General features: G+C 29.1%; 1 protein-coding gene across 2 annotated transcripts in view; it reads left to right on the top strand.

Annotated features, from left to right (window-relative positions):
- The first annotated feature begins 6,291 nt into the window (after positions 1 to 6,291).
- LOC119662644 (sodium/potassium-transporting ATPase subunit beta-2) overlaps positions 6,292 to 26,615 on the top strand; it is a 37,322-nt gene continuing 16,998 nt past the window's right edge. Inside the window, exons 1-2 of one of the 2 annotated variants that reach the window (XM_038072310.1) lie at positions 24,472 to 24,618; positions 25,297 to 25,637. In XM_038072310.1, the coding sequence (XP_037928238.1) occupies positions 25,499 to 25,637 (139 nt within the window). In that variant the 5' untranslated portion in view covers positions 24,472 to 24,618; positions 25,297 to 25,498. Of the gene's footprint in view, positions 6,911 to 24,471; positions 24,619 to 25,296; positions 25,638 to 26,615 lie in introns of those variants that run through there. The other variant, XM_038072309.1, reaches the window with a different exon arrangement.

A 26,615-nucleotide genomic window follows, 5' to 3' on the forward strand; every position in this document is an offset into this window, starting at 1 on the left:
ATTTGACATTCACATTGAAAATATCACTTGTTTAGATACTCTTACCTGTAGCTTAAATCGACCTCAAGCCAAAAATTTCTTTGACTATTCCAATCTGTTTATTTAAATTCTATAAAGAAAAAAAATTTAATGTGTCCAATAGTTGAAATAGTTAAAATATAAAAACTGTTAAATTAATAAAAAATAACCGTCCAACCGTCCAATAGGCTGGTACAATGTATCTTTTGAAAAAGCCCAGAGATAAAAGATACAAAATACTCATACATTATAGAGTCTTAAAGATGGTTTGTTATTTAACTTATACGAATTTTCAGATTTACTCAAATTTAGTTTTTCCTACACAAACAATGATGTCACATGTATTCGAAATAAAATACTAAAAGCCCGGAAAGTAGGATGCAATTAGCATAAAATAAGAATTTGAAACTTTTTTAAGAGCTCACAAAATAACATTTTTATTTGTTGATGTTGAATGAGTAATAAAATGAGTGTGTAAATGACATAATCTCACACAAACTGAATAAGAAGTTTTCAATTTTCGTTGAAGTATTCAGTTTGAACTAAAGTAAATATTTAAGGATTAGAATTTGTCATTGACAATGAAGACAATGAAAATCGATGAAATTAAACATAAATTCCATGTTTTCCATACAAGAAAAACACTTTATATATTCTAATTCAACAAAAGAAATCCATATTCTATATTTTCCACTTAAATACTATGTCTTTACCTAATATGGCCCATATATATCTTATATAACTTTCGCTTATATGAACCTAGATTTTACAAATCCCATTCAGTGGGAATTCACAGTTTACTAAGCAAAAGTACGTGCCATTGAAATTTGTGCTATAGAATACATAAAACGACAATATTATTATATATTCCAGGCATCTATAAGATCTCTTCAATTATGGGCCATTAAGTATAAGTGAGTTAGACGATTGACAAAGTAATGTCGTTTGGACAACCAGTCATCAGGGAAAAACTTGTGAAGTAGTGTGCACAAACTTCATTGTTCATTGTTCAAGTTCTAATGTTTTTATAATGGCTTTATATATACCAGATTGTGAAGATCTCGAAAAATTAACGCCAATTGCTGCTACTTTTCTAATTGTACCAATATTTGCCATCACCAGATTCACCACACTCTTAACATAATAGAAGTAGTTTTAATTTATAGTTTTGCAGGGCCACATTCTTCAATATCTTCCTCGTGGTTATCATCGGCCGTTGATGACAATAAATCTGATTCCAAATCTTTATATAATAGTTACTTATATTACCCCTTCAAAAAAGGGGTAATCTGATGTCACAATTCTTGTTAATATCTAACCTTGCTAACTACATCGAGTACTAGAAGAAGATTAAAACATTTTTTAAAAAGTTCTGTAAAATAGTAAAAGTTTGATTTTATATTGAAAACTACTGCTCGAACATAACAGGAATCACATTAAATCGCATTTGTCATTGAAGTCCTACAAGAAGAAGAGACCGTTGATACAGTTTCTTCTAAAATTTAAATATTCATTAAATAGGTGGAGATATTAAATATTCTCCTAGAGGCTCTATTATTTTATATTCATTATCCTTTAGAAAGTATTTCTGTATACGTATGCAATCGACATATACAATCAAAGGAAACATTTTTACTTAAATTGTTCATATAATCCACTATAAGAAGAAAATGGATGTTCTATTCAAAACAGATTTGTGTGACCTGTTGATCAGCAGAAGTTAAGCTTCTGCAAAAGTTAAGCTTCGTATTAAGTATCATCTAGGAGGAAGCTTTTTAGGCTAGAGATAGAGACTAAAGGTTTTGGAGGTTTTGGGAGCATGACACCAGAGAACAAATCGTGCTAGTCTTGTGTCTTTTAATAATAAAAAACGTTTCACTATATTCACTCATTTCTACTATATCTAAAATACAAATGTCAACATTTTTTACTTATTATGTTTTTAATGAAGAAGTAATATCTTTGTTTGGTGATAAAAAATATATTCAATATAATTCTATCCTTACTTTGAGTTTAATGTAAATGGTTTGCAGCACTAAAATTATGTCTTATTGCAAATTTAATCTAATTAATACTTTTTGCAATAAGAAAATTATATATGCATTTAAAACTAGGTTCCATTTTAATTATCATTTGATATGTACACATACAAATAAAGAAAAAAAGTTATATCCAGGGAAAGATGCAGCTCAGCAGTTAATGTCTCTATATTACGAGTATTGTTCAATACAAACACTTACACTTATAAAATAATTTTATTTAAATAGGCTTCTTTGCCTCATAAATTTCTAGCTCCAAAATTGTTCAGAAATAACACTATGTGTCCGCCGCGTTTTCCATCGTCGTTCAATATCCTTGTTGAAGTTTATACAAAGTGAATTAAACTATCTGCCCATAGAGTGGTGGAACAACAACATCCCGAGCAACGTTCAAAAAATTTTGCGTAACATATTCTTTATTTATCGAATGGAATTGTCTTTCGTGTCTCACTGAAGGTCAACATATATGGTTTACTGGACTGATATTGAAATAAAATTTCTTCTTCGTCAATTTTCGTTTCTGAATGATCAATAATAATGATCCAGATTTTAAACAAGGACTTAGTTACCATGGTGACTTTGTTCAATAGTGCAATACCATACAATAAGAACCAACTGTCTGGTTTTCAATATTCTGGTCGAACGCATTAAGCTTAGATCCAGTGTTAAATAATTATTTGTGTACACTGTTTGACCTTATAAGATAAATTTGGTATGAATACAAAAACTATATAATTTGCATTTTTTTGATTTCAGTCTTCTAAAATCTTAATTTTATAACATTTTTAAAGTTTTCTTCAATAAATTCGGACTTAATAATATATATATCCAATTGTAATGGTGTTGACAATTCAGAGAGAACATTTCTTTGCAAAGTGCTTCTTTTTCTTTAGTACTAGTAGATTCTGAAATCTAGTAGATTTTCAAGCACTAACATTGGTTACTGTCACCAGCCATTGGTTGCTGTCACCAGACATTGGGTGCTGTCCCAGACCTCTAAGTGAAAGTTAATTTAATTATTGTTTTGCAGATGGTTCACATTCTTCTTTGTCAGCACTTCCGATGACATCTATTCCGCACTCTAACGTCTTGTTTTCGGCATTTGTTAGAAACACCAAGCTTAATCATTTGTAAAAATGATTGACATACTTGACTGATTTCTTCGACACATTTTAATCACATTTTGGCAATACTAAACTCATCAGTATTGTTAGTCATCCATCAGAGTGTGCGGCATGAAGAACACACCGACTCTTCGTTTGTACAAGTCCTCAGACAAAAATTTAAAAGTTGTGCTTCTTGATATCGCAATTTCGTCTTCAATAAGTCTTATAGACAACAATCGCTTGAAGACAATTTTTAACTTTCTCACCAAATATCAGAAACTCGACCAAATCAACGGATGATCTGCTCCAGTTATCGATTGACAATTTAATATTCCGTACTTAATCTATGTTTCTATGTATTTTTTCTATGTACCTATACAAAGTGACATTACAGAGTGCAAAATATCAGCTAAGAGCAAAATATTGAACAAATTCGCTCAAATTTAAAAATAAATAATTTATCTATTCATGGTAGTTTATTCGACCACCATCACTCCCTTATAGATATTGCTGCACTACGAATTTGTTTATTATAGAATTGATGTATAATGTGTAATAATTATTATTATTTATATTTTGAAGAACATTCATAAAATATATTGCGCGAATTATATCTGTACATTGGTAGTACTGTGCTAAACTCATGTATTGTCAACGTTTATTTACCAAATCTGATCAGATTATTGAAATCAACACAATGATTCAATGGGGGTTGAATGATTTACTAGTCCTACTAGGAGATGTCTGATAGTACAATAATCAAATTTGACATAAGTATGTAAACAGTCAACTGAAGGAGTCGGCGGCCACGTTCACCTACATATCCCACCCTTTTTTCTTTACAGTAGGTGGAAAACTTCAAAACCTACGGTGTGAGACTTCAACCCACTAAAACCACCAAATAAATGGAAAAGATTTTCACAGCAATATGGATACTTCATTTCAGTAATTAGGAGAGAGAGATATGAGCAAGGGGCTTAATACCTAGTGGATAAAGTTTAACTAAGCCAGAAAGTATGGACGTTGCGCAAGTAGAAGGAAAGTTGGTGAAGGGAGCGAGGTTATTGCACTATCGCGAGGGGTTGGGCTAGTGATAGACTCTGTAACCGAGGTCAGGAGTTATAGAGTGGGATGATGAAGTATAGCGTAAGTTACTGGAGAAGTTTGTAGCGAAGGGATTGGTGGAAATTTGTACGGAGGGCGTTGGGCATAAAGACGTCGGGGAAAAAGTTGTACTACCGGGTAAGGTACCGTCGGGCAAGTGTTAGAACGTACTCGTTGATACGAAAGACTTCACTTATCCTACCTATTAACTACAGGTAGTTTTTATATAAAATGTATATCACTTAATCGGCTTGTAAGCGCATTTTATTTATAAATTATACAACTTGTAGTGAAATTGCAACAACAAAAGTAATAAAAAAATGATGTTGTTGTCATTTCTCTACTGTTCGATAAAAAGCTCTCTTTTGAAAAGAATTAAGAATTTAGTTTCTTTTGATAAAACTGATAAAACTAAAAATGATATTAATAATTTGTAGTAAAAATAAGTTACGTAGAATAATTCATATGATTTCTTACTTATAAGTAAAGGTTCAAATATAACCAAAAGGAAGTAGTTAAAATTATTTATAATAGAATATATTTCAAATTTAAAAAAAAATAAAAAAAACGAAAACCACTTAATATTTCTATCCAACTTTCAATTTTTTTGAAGTTATTCTGCAGATTTTATATTAAACTCAATCTGTTTAATAAGAATTTCAAGCTGAAAATCTTTTACTATAAAGATACAAATTGTATTGATATTTAAAGCAAAAGCTAAATGTGTGCAAAGATATTAAATCTTTTCAGCTTATATGTCACTACTTCTTACTTTGTGCGAAGAGAAGTCAACAGTTCAAGTAGCTGAGAAATTTATTAGTTTAAATGAAATATAATTTTTTTTTTTTTGATTATTTTGTAAAAAAGATTTAACTTTATTAAATGTCAAATATCTGTGCCGCTTTTTCCTAAACAATTCCATTGTGAGTCTAGTCGATTTCATTGCCAGAGGAAACTATATTTCATATCAATTAAAGTCGAACTGACTGAGGAACACATATCTACTGGTATTGCAAATGATATGCCCGCGCACAAGCTTGCTGTAGTTTACTAAGTAATTAGTCATGCAGTATATAAATTTGTAGATACTTTTTATACAACGCTAAATTATTTATTACATTAGTACATATAAATATGTCCTATCCTTTTAATGTCTTTAATTAGTCTTAGTCTTCAGTATTTCGTTCACCAGATTTATTAGTCAACTTATTAGTCGACTTAATGGATTTAAGGAATTTACCCTACAACCCTACACATCTACACAGGCCATACTTTGGGTAATCAATTAAAGAAAATTATGTCACATATTTAATGGTCCAGCTAACTACGTCGACCTTCGGTGTGTGAATCTTAAGATTTTTTACTGTTTACATTTACATGTTTTCTTCTCATCGTTCTAAAGATGATAATTATTATGCGCCTACGCAGCCACCGCACAGAAATCGTATGGATAATAATGGAACTGAGTTCCCCCGGCTGCCCGTAATACAAGCTGTACTTAACTTTTACATACAAAAAGTACCATGATTATTATTGTTATTATTATTATTTTATTAATATTATTATTTGTATTTTGTAGTTTGTAGTTTTAATTTCCGAATTTGTTTCTATTAAACAAAAACGCTATGATACTCGTGTGTAGCAAAGCTTTGCCCCTGGAAATTGAGCGCTGTAACCGAGAAGCGCTTACTAAATGGAAAAAATTATATTTTATTAAGAGTGACATCGCAGTGATAACATAGTATATACGTATAAGTATATACAACACTGGGTATTCGCACTTATAGCACTAGTAATCCATATACATGTCATGGAGGTGATCACCAACATCATAACATATAACACAAGTACGTTACGAAGATTGAAAAAAGCAAAGCTACTGTAGTGATGATCACGATGACAGAGCTAACAGCAGCTGACGGCTGACGGCTGACGTTATGCCAGTTGAAACGACTCCAGAATTTTGTTTATTTAGTACAACTTTAACTATTATAATGACTGTATGCCAAGATAAAAGATTAATTTATGTATATTATGCCTACAAAGGCATTTACGGCAACGTCTACTTAGGCTAAGCATAAATAAGCAAAAGTGATCATTTACGAATTTCTATTCAGAGACGTATAGCTATACTTAATGGAGAAGCGGTAATCATTCGTCGGATTGCAGACTTATAAGACACACACGAAACTCGGCGGTCGCGTCTTCAAGCGCTAATTCGGTTACTTAAGCAAATGAGTGATATTATTTAAAATAACGTTCTTTGTATTCAGTTGCTAAGGCAGTGATAATTCATTTTAATTAATCTGTGCTTATTTAAAAACGAAATATAGTATATCTTCAATACATAAAATTGATATCCTTAAAATTTTCTTTTATTGTAAAAATAAGAAGAAAATAAAAATATATTCATTAATAAACCAAATAGTAGTGTTAACGCAAAAAAAAAATAAATAAATATAATTATTACTAAGTTTTATTAAACTAAAGCTAGCAAAATGCCTACCGTAGCCGAAGAATCTATCGATGCATTCCAACAATATTATGCTCGACCACCGGAGCGACCCAAAAAACGCTCATTTAAGCAAATGATATATGATCCAGAGGAGAAAACATATTGCGGGCGAACAGTGGAAAGTTGGGGTAAGTAAAATTGGAAAATTGGAAAATTGGATTATAAGTAAGATTAATTGAATCAAGTGCCGTAAGGACATGTGTCGCTATTTTGAAGTAACGAAGAAGTTTCGTTGTAAGGAAATTTAAGAAGATTGATACAGCATTTCAAGTTCTTTCAAATTATATTTTAAAATATAAAATATAATATAATATTATTGACTTACTTTAATAACAAATCAAGGATATTCCTTTAATTTTGAAATTATCTAAAACACCGTTTGAGTACTGACTAATAAAACTTCAGCTAATTCATTATACTGTAAGTTGCAAAAAATAATTTTGACTTATGCTTCTCAATAGAAATAGAAATAAAACGGGGTACTAGCTTCCAGCGGAGCAGAGCACTGCGATCAGATTGATCTTTTGTGCTGATGCTTATCAATATATTTTAATATATAACAATATTAAATTGGTATTCCTTTATCTTAACTTAAAAAAATTGTTTATTTAAAGTCCTCCATTAATCGAAATAGGTAATAACTATATACAAATATGTTTTTAGAGATGAGAAACATAAAGTTTTAAAGTTCTGAAATATGGTACATAGGCGTCTCACATTTATTGTTATAATGACAAGCCTAGAAATAGACCCAAGGCCCTTTATAACTGCTGTACTAAGAACTTACCACCCACTCATATTAAATATTGAGCATTCAGAAATAAATACCATCCTTTTTTTTAAACAGTTACATTATCCGAGTAGAAAACTACTAGTAAGTTAACTAATCAGAGAGAGTTACCTTGTGACAGAAGAAATGTTGTCTATACGCCATCAACATGGTAACTTCTATGTACTTCTCTAGTGCTACCACTCAAACTATTATAGTTTTTTGTTTTTTTTTAACAATGTTACCGCGCGGCTTATGTGAATCTAATACATAATACTATCTCTTAAACGTAAATATAACAATCTGTTGGTTCAAGTCCAAAAGATCTTATTCGGATCAAGAAGAGCTGTGTGAAAGTATTGTACTCAATACGTATAACAATAATTAGTAATAAATAATAGACTTAAGTATTATTATACAACTTTTTATTAAATTTTAATGGTATATATCTTATCTATAGTAATCTTTTAAAACAAAGTGGCAAAAAAAATATCTAACCCTATATTGTATATGTATGTCAAAACTTTAAAGTGTCAGAATGAAACAAATGAAGATGTTACCCTTAGCTTTGCCGAAGCTTAGATGAACTTTGCATAGAATTTTGAACCCACAATGAGGTTTCATTTCCATGATAATATATTCATAACATACTATATAATTACATATATAATTTATAATAAAACTAAGTAGTATTTAAATAAACACATAACCAATAACAAAACGTTTGCATCGATGAAATTTAATATGTGGAAGCAGTTTCTAAGACAACTCTGTTCAAATCTGAACGGATCGACATCATTTTTACTGAAAATAATAAAAGCATATTCAATATATTTATATATGTTTATATATGCGAGCTATATCCAAATCTAAACTGTTCAACCTTATTTATTACGCAGGTTGTATTCTATAAGTTATACTTAAGTGCTGAAATCGAAACCTTATCTAAATCTGAACCGACATGAATAAAGCTATGTTCATTCTTTTGTATAAATATAGGAATACTCGGAGCCAAACTTTATTTCTATATCTTTATTAAAAATAAAATAAGAAATAAAAAATATAGTAAATTGAATTCAAGCTTAAAATCAAGTCAGTCCAATAATTATGTGTTCAAAGTTTCTTTGGAATAGCTCAAAAACTGGGGGCCAGTTTAAACTGGAAACGACAAACAGACAGTGTTAAATGAACTTGACTCATTGAGCAGGGTTTCAAATAGCAAATAGGAAACTACAAGATCTATTACATTACCTTAAAATTATAAAATTAACAAACAAATGAAGATATTCATTTCCATTGGTGGTAATTTTACAATTGAGAATAGTTAAGTTGAGTACATTTCACTCGCACAAATTTTCTGAATCCGAAAAATAACAGTTATATCGATCTAAACTTAACTTTGGATCTAAAACTATAATTCAATTTGTCTAATTCTCAAATAACTGGTTGAATAAAAACTACGAGTATTTTTTACAGTTAACATTATTACAGTTAATATAAATTGTTAATAATAGTAGTTTTCAAAATTAATTAATTTTTTGTTATAAATTAAAAGTATGTGTATATATCTGGTAGAGATATAATAAAATTTATTTTTATAATATGTAACCAATGTAACACTGGCTTACGATTAAAAAGCGCATGTTGATTCAAACATCAGTACTTTCACTTGGAAGGCATCTACTAACCATTGTAGCAAATTTTAAGTTGACAGAGAGATATTACCATAACTCTATGTGTTATTTTGGCTTAACCATTGAGTTTTTCAAATGACGATAAGATCTGATAGGTCTACTTTCGTTAATTCTCCTAGCCTAGTCTTCAAGATATTAAGGCCGCTTTGTGTACAATGGTTGGCTCAAGAGGATGAGTGTAACGTGCTCTACAGTCCTGGGCGTAACGGCGCACGTTAGGTTTCCAATAAGCTATAAATGGTTAATGTTTCCTAAAATATATTATTTTTTTCGTTTCAATAGCATTGGTTTGTCATTACTTTAATTTTTTTAAATTTTTACATAGTGTTTTTTTAAAAAAATGTTTAGCATAACAACATATTTATTCGCCAATTTTTCTGTTTTTGTTTTTTTTATTTTACTAGTACTGTGTTTATATTATTAAAGTAAAATACATATTATTACGCTGACACTAGAAAATTAGGTCTTTGCAGCAAAAAAGTGAAAAAAAAACTAACAATAAAATTTGCAATAACAATGATGTTGTCTTGTATGCGATTGAGGTCTGTTCGTATACACACAACTCATTTAACTAAGCAATGCACTACTAATATTAGCGGAAAGTAAAATTTTGACTTATTTGATATATAGCCATTTATATGAAACAAGAAAGTAAGTCATTTGAATAATGAGAATTAAAGAAATACAAACAAAAAATATTGTCTGTCCCAAAGCAGCCTTTTAAATATTAACCAATGAACAAAATGTCAAACATTTCAGAACTACTGCCTAGAAGTTCGATTTTGCATCACTTAATAGTATTATATTTTATAAACAACATACTCAATGTTCTATTATAAATATAAGTGGGAATATCAAATCCGTCCAAAGTATGTTTCCTCATTAATGGAAATATATGCATGGTTTTATTTCGGACCACTGACGAAAATATTCTTCATATCGAAATAAAAGCAGCATGTACTGTTCATCCAACAGAACATGAACAAGACCTAAGTAATGCATTTCTCAGGGCGTATTGGTTGTTGTTAAATCGGAAATTTGATCTCTTTTACATTAAAAATGACGATTTTTCTTTTATACAATGCTTTTGAGGTAAAGGAGAACTCCATGATCTTTTAATGGAGCACTCTATAAACTTTTTAACGAAGCGCCCTTTTTGAGATATACACATTTATATATCAGTTATGTGCAACTCTGTTCGGGAGTAAGTTTTGTATGATAATTTCTCAGGCAAAAGTTAGTTACAATAAAGCCTTACTTTTAAAATAAGTGCTTTTATATTGGATAAGATACCTATTTTCAATAGACCCTTTAAGTAACTAACCTCCAGCCTTTTGGATAAACAGACGGTGTTTTTTTTTTTGTTTTTTCAGTTACGACTTCTTACAATGATATATTAAAGATACTTAATAAAATTAAGGTATATTTTGCCGTGTATATTTTCCTACTGTCATATATCTATGTTAATATTGCGGTTAAACCTAAAAAATTTATTTTGTTATAATCACTTAAGCCTTCATAATACTGTTAAATATATTTTATATAATGTGGAACAGATATATACAAAAGGTATGTATGTGTGTACATAAAGTATATATTTTAGATGAAATGAAAAAAAAATTAGGAATATGAGTTAATAAGAAAACAATGCAATTATGAGTTTGAAATCCTGCAAAGAACACAGCCAAAAATGTTACAGATAATCGCAAAAGCACCATGGTATATTAGGAATGAAAAGTTCATAATAACCATGAAGTATAATAAAGTTAGAGTTATACCAAAGTAAATTACAGAGCTAAGTACACTTGTTAACTACATAGCCAGAAATCTACCTTTATGAGTACACAGTTACTTCTAAAAAGATTGAACCACATTACCATAGTAACCTATAAACTCACTTTACTTTTTCTATTTTGTTCTTATACTTTTTTCTATGCGAAACCACCTATATAGAGGTCCATAGAATAAGCATTGTATATTATAGTTAATTTATGGTATTTTTTTAAATGAAATTTAATCTAATAATGAAATCTTTTATTGTGCAAGACAATCTTTGTCTTCTTCTAAATGACTTATCATGATTGATTAGTCATTTATTGTTTTGTCCATCACGTCTCCAAGGAACCATCTTTATTGAACCACTATCCTGAAATGTTAAGCCACAATATTCTACAAGCGCCGAAGTACCCTTTTAAATAATAATGGGTGCCTTAATATATAATCGAAATATTAAAGTTCTCGTTATTCTAGTATCTTTTATATTTTAAAAACTATATAATCCCAAAATCCATCTGTTCACAGAGCATATCGCTTTCGTTTGTTATCAGACAAAGAAAAAGAAATATTGTCAACTTTTTATTGTTCATATTTAATATAATTTTCTAATGCACTAATAAATAGTTCTAGGACTTAAATCATTTGTTCTAGGACTTAAAAATCAACTAATAACTCTTATCATTGGTAAATCTCAATTTAAATTTTCAATTGGTAAATCTGGATTCAATCTACATTTACTCGCCATATGTCAAACTTTGTTCCCCAAACACACATTTTTAGAGTAATCTTATATTTTTGTATTACTGTTGGAATAGAATACAAATATACTGGGTACCGGTTCCTGGCGAAGTAGAGCACCGCCACTATAGTCTTTTTTTTCTTCTTCATGTCTCTTGTGCTACAGACTCTAACCGAACAGAAGACATTCCGCACTTCGAATGAAAGTGCAAGTGTGCAAGTGTGTAGAGACCTTCTAATGTCAGAAGGGAAAAATGATTATCTAAAATAAATAACATTGACTTCCTCCTGGCTCAGATCAAGGTTGGACAATCACAGAGAGTGTGACTGGAAGTCTCATCTGCTTCTAAGCAGAGTCAACAATCTATCTCTTCAAACGGACTCATTTAGTTCATTTTGTTATAATGTAGTCCGTAGTGACCCGTTAAATATCACCAGCAAACTCAACTCTGTTCTGCTGAGGAACGACACCTTACCGCAACAATAGGGACAAACCAGCTCATTAGCGTGACAGTTACCTGAAATGTCGTGTATAGTAATGTTGGCAGACAGTTGTATTTTCCATAGATATATGGAAAATATCACACTTTATCTGCCAAGTTATATTAAACAGCTGTAAATTTTAAGATAATCTTATTACTCTGACAAAATATCTCGAATCTAGAATCAAAAATAAATTTGCACTAAAAGTGCGTTAAAACAGCATTTAGATGGAAAAAATTACCTCAGATATACCAATCAAAAACGCCATTAGAATGATAACTATATTTTTAAAGAAAAATTTAGATAACTTTTTGTTGCTACTTTTTTTTGTAAAATTTTTAAAAATAATTATTATTTTTGGTAAATAACTATTATTATTCTTTGAGGCGAAAAACTCTATAAATCCTTTCAATTTGAATTACAAAAAAATCTTAGCTTATAGCAATTATGCTTGTCCATGGAAACTCCAGTGGAAATTTTATGGAGTAGTTATCTTTTTTTATAAACGAAATTATTAAAAAAATTCAATTTGAATTTATTGTATAAAAACTATAATTTTTTTTTGTGATCAAAATTTTTTACAAAACAATAAATACTATTTATTTTTGAATTTTCTTTTTTGCAATACTTTTTCTTGACTGCTTTTTTTCCAAAACTTTTAAAAGTTTTTTAATTGTATCGCTTTCCTCACTTATAAATAAACAAATTTGATCAATTTCATTTGATTTAAAAGAATTCGGTTTATCTTCAAAAAAAAAAAAAAAAAAAAACATTAAAATATTAAAAATCTCTTATTAAATCCAAATTTAAACTTACGTATCCGTTTGCATAATAGTGAATACACATTATAAATGCCTTCAAGCAAGCGAAATCTGTCCACACCGTGTATCCGAACCAACTCTTTTATCTTATGTAGATTATCCTCTAACTCCTTGCACTCCGCTATCAGCAAACTATAGGCGCGGGCGAAAAAATCTAATTCATTTTTCATATGTACAACAGTAGCAGCAATATCTCGAGTTATAGTTACTAACATCTTTTGCAACGCTTCGATTTTCTTCGATAAATGCAAGTTCATATTGACGATTTCAGTATTTGCATACACTACAATATACAATTTAGGCTTTACAATGTATGTCAGTACAATCAAAGAAGGTCATTTATACTTATTGCATCAGTACGTGATATGAAATCGTCCACGGAGCTGTATAGTTTGTTTTCTTTCACGAAAGACTGAAGTAACTTCTCATAGCACTCATAGTCCATAACAGTTTTATAAAACTCTTCGCGAAACTGGAATAATGTTTCGTACTCAATATTTCTCTCTTGAATGCGCTTTTTATAAAAATTCTGCTCTTCAGTTTCAGATGAGATAGTACTGAAAGCCTCATTGTACTTATCTTTTAATTCTTTCAACTTTCTGGACATATCAATAAATCGATTACGTAGTTCATATTGACTGCTGTACATAAGGGCTTCCTGTCTTTTATTCAAAACGACATTCCATTTACTATCGGTAATGATAACCCGTTGTATCTCCAACAATGAATTGTGCTCTTTAGCACATTGAACAAAAACTGCTTCGGTACTATCATTCAATCCTTTAATATTTGGCAATTTGCTTTATTGGAATATAATGTCATTTATATTAAACAAATAAAACTTTAATATAATACAACAAAATAACTTATACTAAGACATAAAATTAGTAAAGTTATGTAGAATAAAATATTTTAATAGTTCCTCTTATTTACCCAATACTCTGGCTGCTTGCTTTTGACTCATAATAGTCTTTATGGCATTCTCGAATTTTCTTGTCTAGAGGACCTATGATGTCAATATTTTCTGTAGGCTTAATACGTGGCATTTTCACTGATTTAAAATCCACACGAATGACCTAAAAATGTTTAAAATGATAAAAAAGTCTTGCAATGAAAAATCTTATCACAAATATATCATAAAAAATATCAGTAAAAATCTAATAAAAATTTTAAAATATAATAAACAGAAATAAATATATTAAAATAGTTAATTTGATCTATTAGAATCTCTTTACAACGATTGCTTTGATTATATGCTATAGTATGCATATAAAACAATGATCAGCAGACATACATAGAGATCTTAGGATTGACTCAGTGAAAAAATATATCAGAGACAGAGCTCTAAAATTATTCACTAAAGTTGATACGCTACTTAACCCCGCCCTAACAATCCTCAAGTCCACTTTTGGACTCTCAGGAAGATATGCTGATTTAAGGTCCGTCATCAATTAAAAGACAAATAAATGATATGATTTCTTAGCCTAGTGTGGGGTAGAGATAAGCCCCCCAGCCATTATAGAGTAAAAGTGCGTAATAGCACTAACTCAAGAAGAAGAATCAAGAATCAAGAATAAAACAATGATTTGATTATGGAAATCTAGAAAAAAGAAAAAGTGCATTAGCTCCGAGAATAGATTATATCGAAGGTACATAAAAACTACCATTAAAGAAGGGCTCCACACTTAATAGAGTGTCCAACTTCGTAATAGAAATGAAGAGTGTCAAAGAAAAGTTTAGCACGAAAAGATTTTTGTTTAAAAGTCATCAAAATATCAAAAGTGGTTTATGGTAAATACTGAAATCAGTACCTGTTCTTAAAATTGGTTTCATTTATTCTTACAGTAAACCACGTAGAACTAGAAACGATATAGAATATGAATTTGGAATATGTAGTACGCGAGAGTTACTATTTACATTTTGAGTCTAATAATGAAAATATACTTGCTTGTCGTTGAAAATTGCTATATTGTTTCTCGAAGTATTCACCTTATAATTAATACACTTTTGCATGCATTCGAACTATTTGTTAAAGGATTTTTTCCATTCTTCGTCAGACACCTCGAAAACATGCAAGAACGGGTTTTAAATGCAACAATGGCTTCGTTCTTGCTTCCGCCAACAAATATCGATGCCGACGCAATTTTTTCTTAACATTCGGGAACAAGAAGAAGGTGCCAAATCAGGACTGTACGGCGTATGACCCATCAATTCAATTTTTTGAATATTCAAATACTCATATTCAATTGTTAGACGAGATGTTTGAGGACTCACATCGTCTTGATGAAGATGGAGAATGATCCAACGGCAATTGTTTGTTGTCAGTATTTCACTTTCGGTAAATAAATGTTCCGATTGTATACCATTCGAAATTGACCGTTTTTCGTTCCTGTAATGGTTTAGTTGTCACATAACCAGTTTTCCCGAAAAAACAAACGACCATTTGTTTCAAAGTGCTCTGAGCGTGAACAACTTTTGTTGTATTTGATTCATCTTGAAACATCCTTAATCGTATAGTGGACTACTTCTTAAGTTCCGACTCATACGCATATATCCATGATTCGTCACCTACTACAATCTTATATACGTCTTTTGAAGCACACCCATTGTACTTCTTCAGCATTTACGTGCAATAATCGACACGAGCATCTTTTTGAGATTTTATTAAATGATAGGGGATCCAACGAGCAACAAAAATTCACCATATCACAAGTCGATCAAAGCAATGACAAAACTTTATTAATTCAACTTTAAATCCTCCAAATCTGGTTCTCAGATACTAAGCAAATTTTTGCAGATCGAAAAATAGTCCCCCAGAGAAAACTAATATGAAATCAAAGATAAATCGTTAAACAAAGAAGGATCGAATGTTGAGCTTTATAATAGATTTTTCACTTTAGAAGGTGAACTGGATCGAATGTTGAGCTTTATAATAGATTTTTCACTTTAGAAGGTGAACTGGACTTTTGTTATAGAAATATATTGACCAGACATTCCAGAAGTAAATTCACGTGGATACTGTACACAACATATTAAAAAAATACCACTACCATGTCCGGTTTGCACGAAGCAAGCCGATTATTTCCAAAGATATTAGAATGAAGCGTTTAGCATTCGCAAGGGAGTATTTAAATAAGTCTCCAGAATTTTCGACGAAAGCAAATTTTGTCTCTTTAGCATCAAAGGTCGAACGATTATATGGCGAATCCCGGGTACTGCCTTTAATAATGAAGATTTGTATCCAACAATAAAACACGGTACTGGAGGGGTAATAGTGCGGGGGTGTATGGCGAGTAATAGAGTGAGAAAAATGGAATTCATTGAGTCGATAATGAATAAAGATGATCATTTAAATGTTTTAAAATGTAATTTAAAGAATAGTGCCAAGAAGTTGGGGTTACAGAATAATTACTTACTTTAACAAGATAACGACCCAAAGCACACGCCAAAGTTAAAGCTTTGGTTGCTTTAAAATGCCCCCAAGCAAATCAAAACGTCATCATAATTGCCATATTTGAATCCTATAGAACATTTATAGGATTTACTGAAGCGTCGGGTACATGAATACAATATAACCTCCAAAGAAAGGCTGAAGAAGGTGAGCGACGCGGAATGGGGTAAAAATAGCAGCGATGGTCAATTTGGTACCAAAACGACTTATGGAGATCATAAAAAGGAAAGGTTATCCAACAAGTTACTGAAAATATAAAACATTTTAAAAAATAATATATTTCGACGCTTTTTAAACTATTGTACGCAGACTTTTTCTGCCGCCGAAAGCGCTAATTTTTTACATTTTTAATTATTATAATTTTTCTACTAATCTATTAGAAATAATTTTTAGCTTAAAATGAAGATAACAAATAAAAGTACTAATAAAAAATAAAATTGATTTTAAAAATTTATTTATTTAATAATTTTTTATATGTTGAAACAAAATTTACTTTCTGTACGCAGAGTTTTTCTGCTAAGTGTATGTCCTAACTTATTATCTCTAAAATAATTCAAAATCTATAATAAGAATCTCCATAAAAATATCTTTATTATCTTTAATATATATCTCTATTAATAAACGGTTTTTTAAACATGTTATTTTATATTTCAATTTAGTTATATTAATAATGCTTTAGTTATGAAATGTTATCAGATATTATGAAGGCTTGAAATTAATTTATTTGGATCATTTTTAATCATCATTCCGAAAAATCTTATATCTCTCAAAATTTCCACAAATTTTGTATATATTTTTTTATCCATACCTGATTATTTTCTAAACGTATAATTTAAAAAAAAACTGTTCTGATTTTATGTGTTGGTTTTGTATAATAGTTTGTTGAAGTTAGCTTTTTCCAACGTCTTAAGTAAGCCATTATTGAGATGTCAAATAATCTTGGACTTGTTGGGTAAGTTTTTTGTGACATCCTGTGTAACGGTAGAGAGAGGGGCTCAATATCTTCCTCTCTCCCTGCCTTTCTCTCTTTCCCTCTCTCTCTGTTTTCCCTCTCTCGCTCTCTCTCTGTCTCTTTCATTTATCTTAACAAAAAATTTTATAGAAAAAATGCTTAATTTGGAATTAAATCGTTTTCATTTATATATATTGCAATTATCTACATACATCTTATATCTTATGTATTCGACTATAATATATGCACTGTATGTCCTTATAATAAATGCATTAAATTTATTATTTATTGTTATTATGTTTAATTACTCTTCCAAGCGACAATCAAATTAATTTTAAATTTATTTTATTGTGAAAATAAATAGTTATTAAAGCATTATTAACATAGCATAAGTGGGCTATGAGCTATAATATTAAAATACAGGTAACAAAAGCCTATTAAAAATACAAAGGTATCCTGACGTATGTAGTTATTCCCAAAAATCGTATTCTTACTGATATGTTCTTTCATTCATATCTTTCTTTTTATCATATGAAAGCATATGACGTCATACAAGTATATCCTTGTCTTGTTTATTGGATTGTATTTAAACAGTTGTGGAACACAATAACAAATAATAGGATCTTCTTCGACCCTTGAATGAAATAGCATACCCCAGTTATAATTAAGTGAAACAAGTTTAACTTAAAATTGTGTTACACAAGGGGTGATCAGTGGTTTCCTTCATTGTAATGAAATTTTACACCCTTATACCATTTTATTGTTATAAACTTGTTTTTATGTTTACTTAAAATATTAGTCCACATAAGTGTTGTTGTATATTCTTAACGAGCAATGAACTCTCTTGGATTCCCCTAGTTCTGCATTACAAAACTTATATTTTGATTTTTGCAACAACATCGAAAATAATAAACTTTTACGCTATTGTTGTCCAAACATTTGTTAATTTTTGTATGGATTTTGTATAGATTTTGAATGACGCATATTACCGCACATATGTCAAGTTAAATGTGATAGTGTAAACATTCCCTTACAGATTAGAATACTTCGTGCTTTTTGTTTATTTATTTTTTGTCTATTTATAATATATTATATATAATTTTATCGTTATTCTTTAAAAAATATTTATTTTCTTTTTGTGTCCAAACATTATATATCATGTTTCAAGATAAAATGAAATCAGTATTATATTCTATGTATTATGTCTGAAAATATATATTGGATCATACATGATTATAGTATAATCATATAAACCACATATCTTATTATATTGATGGTCAGTTTTACCCTTATTTACAGTTTAATAAACTGAAAATTTTTTATTTTAGATTCTAGGTTGTCAATACTTAAATTACAGTAAAATATTTAAATTATGTCGGAAAAAAAAAACAAATGCTTTTAATATAAAAAATTAAACTAAATTTAAGCTGTCGCCTTAAGCGCGTTTTACACATCAGATTTTTTTGTCAAACTTTTTTGTGCAAAATTTGACAACATCTAAAGGTTTGACAAAAAAGTTGGATGAAAATTAAAATATTTTAATTTTTTCACAAAATTGTTTTGTGTTTTTCGTATACACTCGGATTTTTGTCGATTTGCTAATGCTACTAGCATTTCTTTGAATATATCTTAAAAATCTTGGAATAAAAATTTAGGCATGGAAAATTTCCACACATATTTGATATTTCATTAACTAACCTTGGAGCAAAAATGCAATCTCGCTTTAGTAATTGTATAAATGAGTTTCATTATTACTTCTATCAAATTAAATTTGACTATGAAACTTCATTTATTATATTATTTTTTATTTAAAAGAGAGACAACGGAACTTATTATTTTTTTTTTTTTTTTGACTTAACTTACCGCTATTTTGGATATAGCCGAAAACCCGTTACCGGAAGCCTTCAAAAATATTTATTGAATTCAATTTGAGATCTGCAATTTTAAAATGATTACTGACGTTCTAGACCACTAAGTCAAAGTCGTACTTGTTTTGCGTTGATAGAATTTTTTTCCCAAAATTAATGACTTGTCATGGAAACAAAAAATTTAAATATTGTTTGTTTAATTTTAATAATTAATGCAATTTGATTTTAATTTATTTAGAACAAATCAAATATACTGAAAAACAGAAATAATTAAATTTTAATGCGTTTTTAAACCAACTTTTGAAAACATGCGAATTGTTTTATCTAGATTTAAAGATTCTTCCAATGTCCAACTTAATTTGAGTAGTAAATAATGTTGATGACTTTACACATTTAAGATACAAAGTCGTTATCATTTTGACAATATATATAACCTTTTTAACTATTATGAGAGTGTTGATAATTTTATGTCGTATTGAAAAATTACAAAGATATATTAAAATCACATTCACTTTAATTATAAGTACAACGAACGTTTATGTACAAATTTTCCGGTAGTTTTTTATTGCTTTAATATAACACTATTAAGCTTCATACAAGCACGTTTTTTACTGAATTTATTTGTTATTTTGCCTTTACAGAGATTTGTTCTTCGCTGTGTTAAGGGAAGATACTAGCTTAAATGAATACAATATATTTCATGTCAATAATGTTAAACATGCTTACTTATCTAAGAGTTTCTTAAATTTTAAAAGCATAGGACAGCTAAATACATTTTATTGAGTATGACTTTAGTTGAACAAAAGTTAAGAGTGTACTTTAAATTACTCTAAATTTGTATATATGAATATTTAGATAAATGTTAAAATAAAATAATTAAATTAGTTGATTGCATATTAAAAAACAATTGATAAATTTTTCCTCATATCAAAGACATACCTAATTGCTTAAACACTTTTAGAACCCCCGTTTCAATTGTTCCAAAGCAAACAATGTAAGCTTTTTATGCAAACTCATAACTGATGAAACCTGACGGTACTACTACATTCTAGAGACAAAAATGAAGTAGTCACAACATTAAGCTGAAAAAGGTGGAAACGTTTCTAGGAATGTGAAAATGAACACTCTGCTGACAGACGGAAAATCACGACTAATATTTTTATAATGGCAAGTGTGGCACAGAAATTGGAGAAAACCTTACAATAGGTGCTTTTGGTGGCTTGCTAGTGTAGGAAAAAACAGCAACTTATTGACCTATACTCGCTTAAATATTTGTAAAACAACAACATTATTTTCTCAATCTAGGCAAGTAGTTGTAAAGTGACCAAACACTTTGGCCAGTAAAGAAAAAAGTGTTACCAACGCAATAAGCGAACTATTCTAAACCTTCATTAGAAATTCCAAGGAATATTGCAATCATATGTCAAAAGTTTAAAAGTTCAAATAAAATTAAAATGTTTCACAAATTTGAAAATAGTGGAAATTAAATATTTCAAAAATATGTACATAATAAATATATAGAAAAATTTATACAGGTATATGAAGAAAATGTAATTGAACATTATTTAAATTTTTTTAACTTATTAGTTGCATAAATATAATATTTAATTTTATTTAATTTAATTTTACTATTATACATTAAGACTGAAAAGTTTTCGGAAATTCTCATTTAAAATTCGCGCGCTGTATATTTTTCGATATTTTAAGTTTATGTAGTTTGGCAGCACTGTCCTTAATTACTATGCCAAAAATGAGCTCGATCTGTCAGACAGTTCGTTTACGGCAGCTGTTGAAACCAGTTCACCTCAGTAGTGCGTTGCGAAATGTCTTCGACGGTCGTACGACCGTCCTGGAAGGCTTTGTACCACTCATAAACTTGAGTTTTCGATAAAACTGATTCCCCATAAGCCTTTTGTAGCATTCGCAACGATTCTGCACACGAAATTTCGTTCGAAACACAAAATTTGATGCAAACTCTTTGTTCAATATTTTTTTCCATTGTTTTTTTCGCAACGCCCTACTGAGGTGAACTGGTTTCAACAGCTGCCGTAAACGAACTGTCTGACAGATCGCGCTCATTTTTGGCATAGTAATTAAGGACAGTGCTGCCAAACTACATAAACTTAAAATATCGAAAAATATACAGCGCGCGAATTTTAAATGAGAATTTCCGAAAACTTTTCGGTCTTAATGTATTATTATTTATTATTTTATTATTAATTTTGTTGCAAAAGGAAATATCAAAATTTACTTATTTCTTAACATATATAAAATAAACGTTTGTATATATACATATTAAATATAAAATAAAAACTATTTTTATGTTTATTATACGAATGGACTGGTAACCCTATTACTTGTAAGCTAAGCTCAAATTTGTACAATAAAAATATGCAACTCACATTCTCTCTGCAAAATTGTACTCAGACATACATGCAATTGATGAAGAGTATTAAGAGCTTTGTTAAACACCGATAACAATTAAAACGAACTTAACATACCGGGGCAGGTTGATAAGTATTAAGACTCCAAATTTTTGGAATTATTAATATATCAAACAAGAAAAAAATTTCATAATTTAACATTTTTTTATTACAAAAAATAAAAGGATTACTAAACATTACATTCATTAAAACTCGTAATTGAAAAACGTGTTGTTGGCAAAAATTTTAAGAAAAAACATATAGGAGTAAAAACATATTGAACAACTTAACATTTAATAAAAATATTCTTGTTTATTTGTTGTATATGAACACATACTCAAATACTGCTCCTCAATTTAAGTAGGGACCATTATCTAATAAACCCATTTTTTCTTATAAAATGTAAATATTTGGAACACATTTTGGTAAAGCTCTTTCTAAATATGACTTTTGAGTATACCTATGTTATAGTAATGCGTCATTTTTCATACAAAAACTTTACAAATATGTACTTATTTTTTAAATAGTATATAAAAATTATTTCGTTTCCAATTTTCTATAAAAATGTCATACCTATATATAACCATTTTATATATTCATGAAGCAAAAGTTCAACTTATAAAAGCCAATATTGAAAGCAATCAATGTATTAAAACAATAGCCACTTTGGTTCAAATTACAATGCACATATGTATAATAATTCTTTCCTTAGCGCAATTCTTATTGCTTTAGTACAGTATCATTAAGCATCATACAAGTACTATTTTTATTGAAATTATATACTTTTCTGCTTTTGACATACTTTTATTATTTACCATATAACCTGCACTTACGTGGTCCTCTCTGACTTTTTTCCATTTCCGAAACTATAAAATTATCACTTTGAAAAAGACGTTTCGAGTCGATTATGTTAAGTGTGTTAACTCAGTGCTGCTACATGGCTGCGAAATTTAGAGTGCGTCGTTATGGCTGTTATGTCAAAAATGCAGACCTTTTTAAATAGATGCTTGCGTACCATTTTTAGAATATGGCACCACAGTATTATCACGAACAATTGTCTCTGGCAAGTGACAGCGCAGAGGCCCATAGAAATGTATATCAGGCTACACAAGTATGGATGGCTACGACATATATTACGTAAAGCATCTGAAGAAACAACGCACAGTGCGCTCAGTTGGAACCCCCAAGAACAGAGAAACAGAGGTCGACCTAGAACAACATGGCGCAGGGCAATTGCTAGTAAAACTAACAAAACTATAATCAAATTAAGATTTATAGCTAGAAATCATCAACTTTGGAAAAATTTTATTGCAAATCTTTGTGAATAAATTGAGTTCAATGTAAATAAATTTAACAGAACATGCTATTAATAATAATAATGTTATTTTCCTTTACATATAATTTTGCAATTTTCCATATAAACCGCACTTACGTGGTACTCTCTGACTTTTATCTATTTCCGAAACTAGAATTAACACTTTAACAAGAACGTTTCGATTCGATTGTGATTATATAGTACGATAGTTTAAGATAAATACCTTATCTTATTGCTCCTATTTCATTGTGATATATGTTATGACTATTTATATGAATATGAATATATTGAGAACACTTTTTTGGGGAACTCTACCACATACTCCACTTAACTGGGTCTATAATAATTAGTTTAATTTTTCATATAAAACCTGTAGAAATATGTTTTTACATATTATATAAAAACTATTTTATTTATATAAAATGTTTTGTTATCAAAGTAAAAATTAATAATAATTATTTTACTTAAATATACAATATAATAAGGAATGAGTTTTTTTTTTGACGAATATAGCGCTACGCTCCCAACATTACTCATAAAATTGCCTCAATTTTGTTGTTTCTAAACCACACTTCATTGACAATTGTTTTTTAGTGTTTTGCCTGCTCATAGTGAATGACGCATTCAGTTATTATTTGAAATTTTACTTTTATGTTTACTCTTAACCAAAACAAAAACTACATTTGGTGGTTGCAGAATAGATTGAGTGGCTTTTGTTAATCGCTGCTTATGTACTGTTTATGATATCAAACGCACAAAGGGTGCGGTGAGAAATGATTTAAAATTTTGTTTATGAAAATTTTCAACGTACGTGAATAAAGCGCTGTGTTAATGATTTTGATCGTTCAGCAACGAAAGGAAAGCCACAAACAAGTTCAAATGCAACAACAATTTTAATACTAAAGCCAAACCTTTTCACTACTTGTGCCTACCACATTTAATGAAATGCAAGAACAAACAATTTGAATGCGAACTCTTGCTCAAACTCTTGCTCTCATGCGCATTTCTACTCATTTTGTTACCACGGCTTGATTTCTGACTCAGAAGCACGTTTCTGCTGTGTGCTTATTTTGTTGGGCATGTTTAGGTTTTTGTTTTTGCTACACAGTATGTGTTTTCTTGTTTTGAAACACATTTCACTCGATCTCTCTTGAAAAGAAATTTAGCATTTTTTCAGTTTTTTATGTGAATTGTTTTGTATGGAAATACCAGTTTTCAGTCTTGTGTTTGTTTTGAGACGTTAACTAGGCTTAAATTGTGTGTTTAAAATTAAACAGATTGCAGTGTTGTTTGTGCCTTGAATTAAATATTATTAAAATTTAATAATTGTATAAAAGTGTGTTAAAAAAATTTTAATTATTTAACTATATAAAAATATTAAACTTCATTAATAATTTCGTTAGATCATTTGCGCTAACTTCAGAGTACAAAACTGATATTGACTGCCGCAAAAAAATTAGTAAACTAAAACTCGCTCTCTAAGTCGATTTAGTGTCTTCCTTGTCACACTTGAAAACATCAGTTTCAAGTTAAATACAAGAATAAGGTGTGGTTGTTTAGCTCTTTATGACGTCAAAATCGGAATGAACGCAACGCCACATAATTTGGCCAAAAAATATTCAAAAGTTATTATTAAAATTTATGGTGGAAAAAAAAAATTATTTATGAAAAGAATTGTACATAATTAAATATTTATGCATTTATTTATAAAATTATTTTTTAATTATTTTGCATTCTCACAAATATCCTCACTTGAACATAAGAAGTATTTTTAACCATATTAAGCAAAATATTTGCTGATTTGCATCTTTCAGTTAAAAATGTGTATATATAATTGTGTGTAAATATTTAACAATATTTACACATTAAGTACGGATAAAAACAAATATATTTATAAATAAATAAATAAGCCATATAGTATATAGAATTTTGCAATATTGCTTAAAGTTCATGCCATTGACCATTTTGCCGCAATTGTATTTTGTGCTTTTGGCCAAATTTTGTCGCGTCTTGCCAAATCTACGGAATTATTGAACAATATTTTACACAAAAAAAATACACAAAATCTTTTCTTACAACAAAATAGTTCGTTGCCTATGCAAGTACTTAAAGAATCCTCCTAGTGATTTTATGTGCTTAAGTGTTATAACAAAAATTTAATTAAAGTCAAAAAAACCAAAAAAAATTCTTTTTTTATATTCTTTTAAACTATTTGTATTTTTAGTGCTTTTCCATAGAGAAGGTATTATTATATAACAAAAATGTTATATTATTAGTTGAAAAACAAAAACAGATTTTAAATTTAAATATTAAATAAAAACGTTAAAAAACAAATTCAACAGACATAAAAAGCGCGCCAAAACTCAAAGCTTTAATTTAGTTAATTAATCTTAAGCAAAAAGTAAAAGTTATAATTAAACACAAAAATGTCTAAGCCAAAGCCCATGTCAAACCTGAATATGGATGCAGAATTCTATCCAAGAAAAGCGGAGCCCTTCAAGCTGGGCAAGTTTCTATATAACTCCGACAATGGCACAGTTATGGCCCGCGACAGTGAATCGTGGGGTGAGTAAGAAAAAAATCATTAATTTGTAATTAAAAAAACATTTATATTTTTTATTTCAAATTTGCTATGTAATAAGTCAATATAATTTTGACATTTTAGAATTTATTGCAAAAATATTTCAGACATAACAGTTTACAAATTATAGGATAGTTACATTTCTTGTGGGGAACTATTCTTTTTTAAGATTTTATTATATAAAATTAAAAACATATTACTGTGATATATATATACTGTGATATATAACTGTGAAGATATATTGAAAGTATATTAAACTATTAAAATCGGAAGCTACCACTTATGAAGCTCTTTATATGCTCTTTAGGTCTTACAGATAACATTATCTTTAGATCTTCTACAAACTAGGTTTCAAGCATGTTTAAATCACAAAACATGTGTTTGTACAACAACATAGTTGATGTCAAGTATTCTCTTCGTCTGTTTCATATCTGCGGTAAAAGGCATTCTAGGTATAATCAATGTTCTAGCTTAATATTTGACTCTATAAGTAACTATCAAAAGACGATTGCATTCAAAAAAAATTAATTTCTAGTGTGATAGTTTAGTTCTGGATGTATGACAGGTTCGTACTTTTTTCCGTGTTTTGAAAAAGAGAAAGGTGTGACATTATCAATCATTATCAATTTTTTTTATAATGTAATTTAAGTTAGGCATATGTTAAAATTGCCTAAATTTAACAATTTTTCATATGTTAAAATTGTAGTGTACATATATAATTGTAATAAAATATGTGTTAAAATTGTAATTATTGTAATTCTTGTCTTCTTTTCTAGCTATTTATATTTAAACTAATTTATTTTAATTTATTTTTAAATATTGAAAAGCGACTTAAAAAGTAATATAATTAGTTGTTTCTATTTTCGACAAACGGATTATATTTTAAAAATATAATGCTAACATTTCATGAACAAAGTATGTTTAATTTAAATTTAACTATTTTCTAAAAATAAGCAAATTTT

The sequence above is a fragment of the Teleopsis dalmanni genome, chromosome X (genome assembly GCF_002237135.1).
Source record: "Teleopsis dalmanni isolate 2A chromosome X, ASM223713v2, whole genome shotgun sequence".
NCBI classification, from domain to species: domain Eukaryota; kingdom Metazoa; phylum Arthropoda; class Insecta; order Diptera; family Diopsidae; genus Teleopsis; species Teleopsis dalmanni.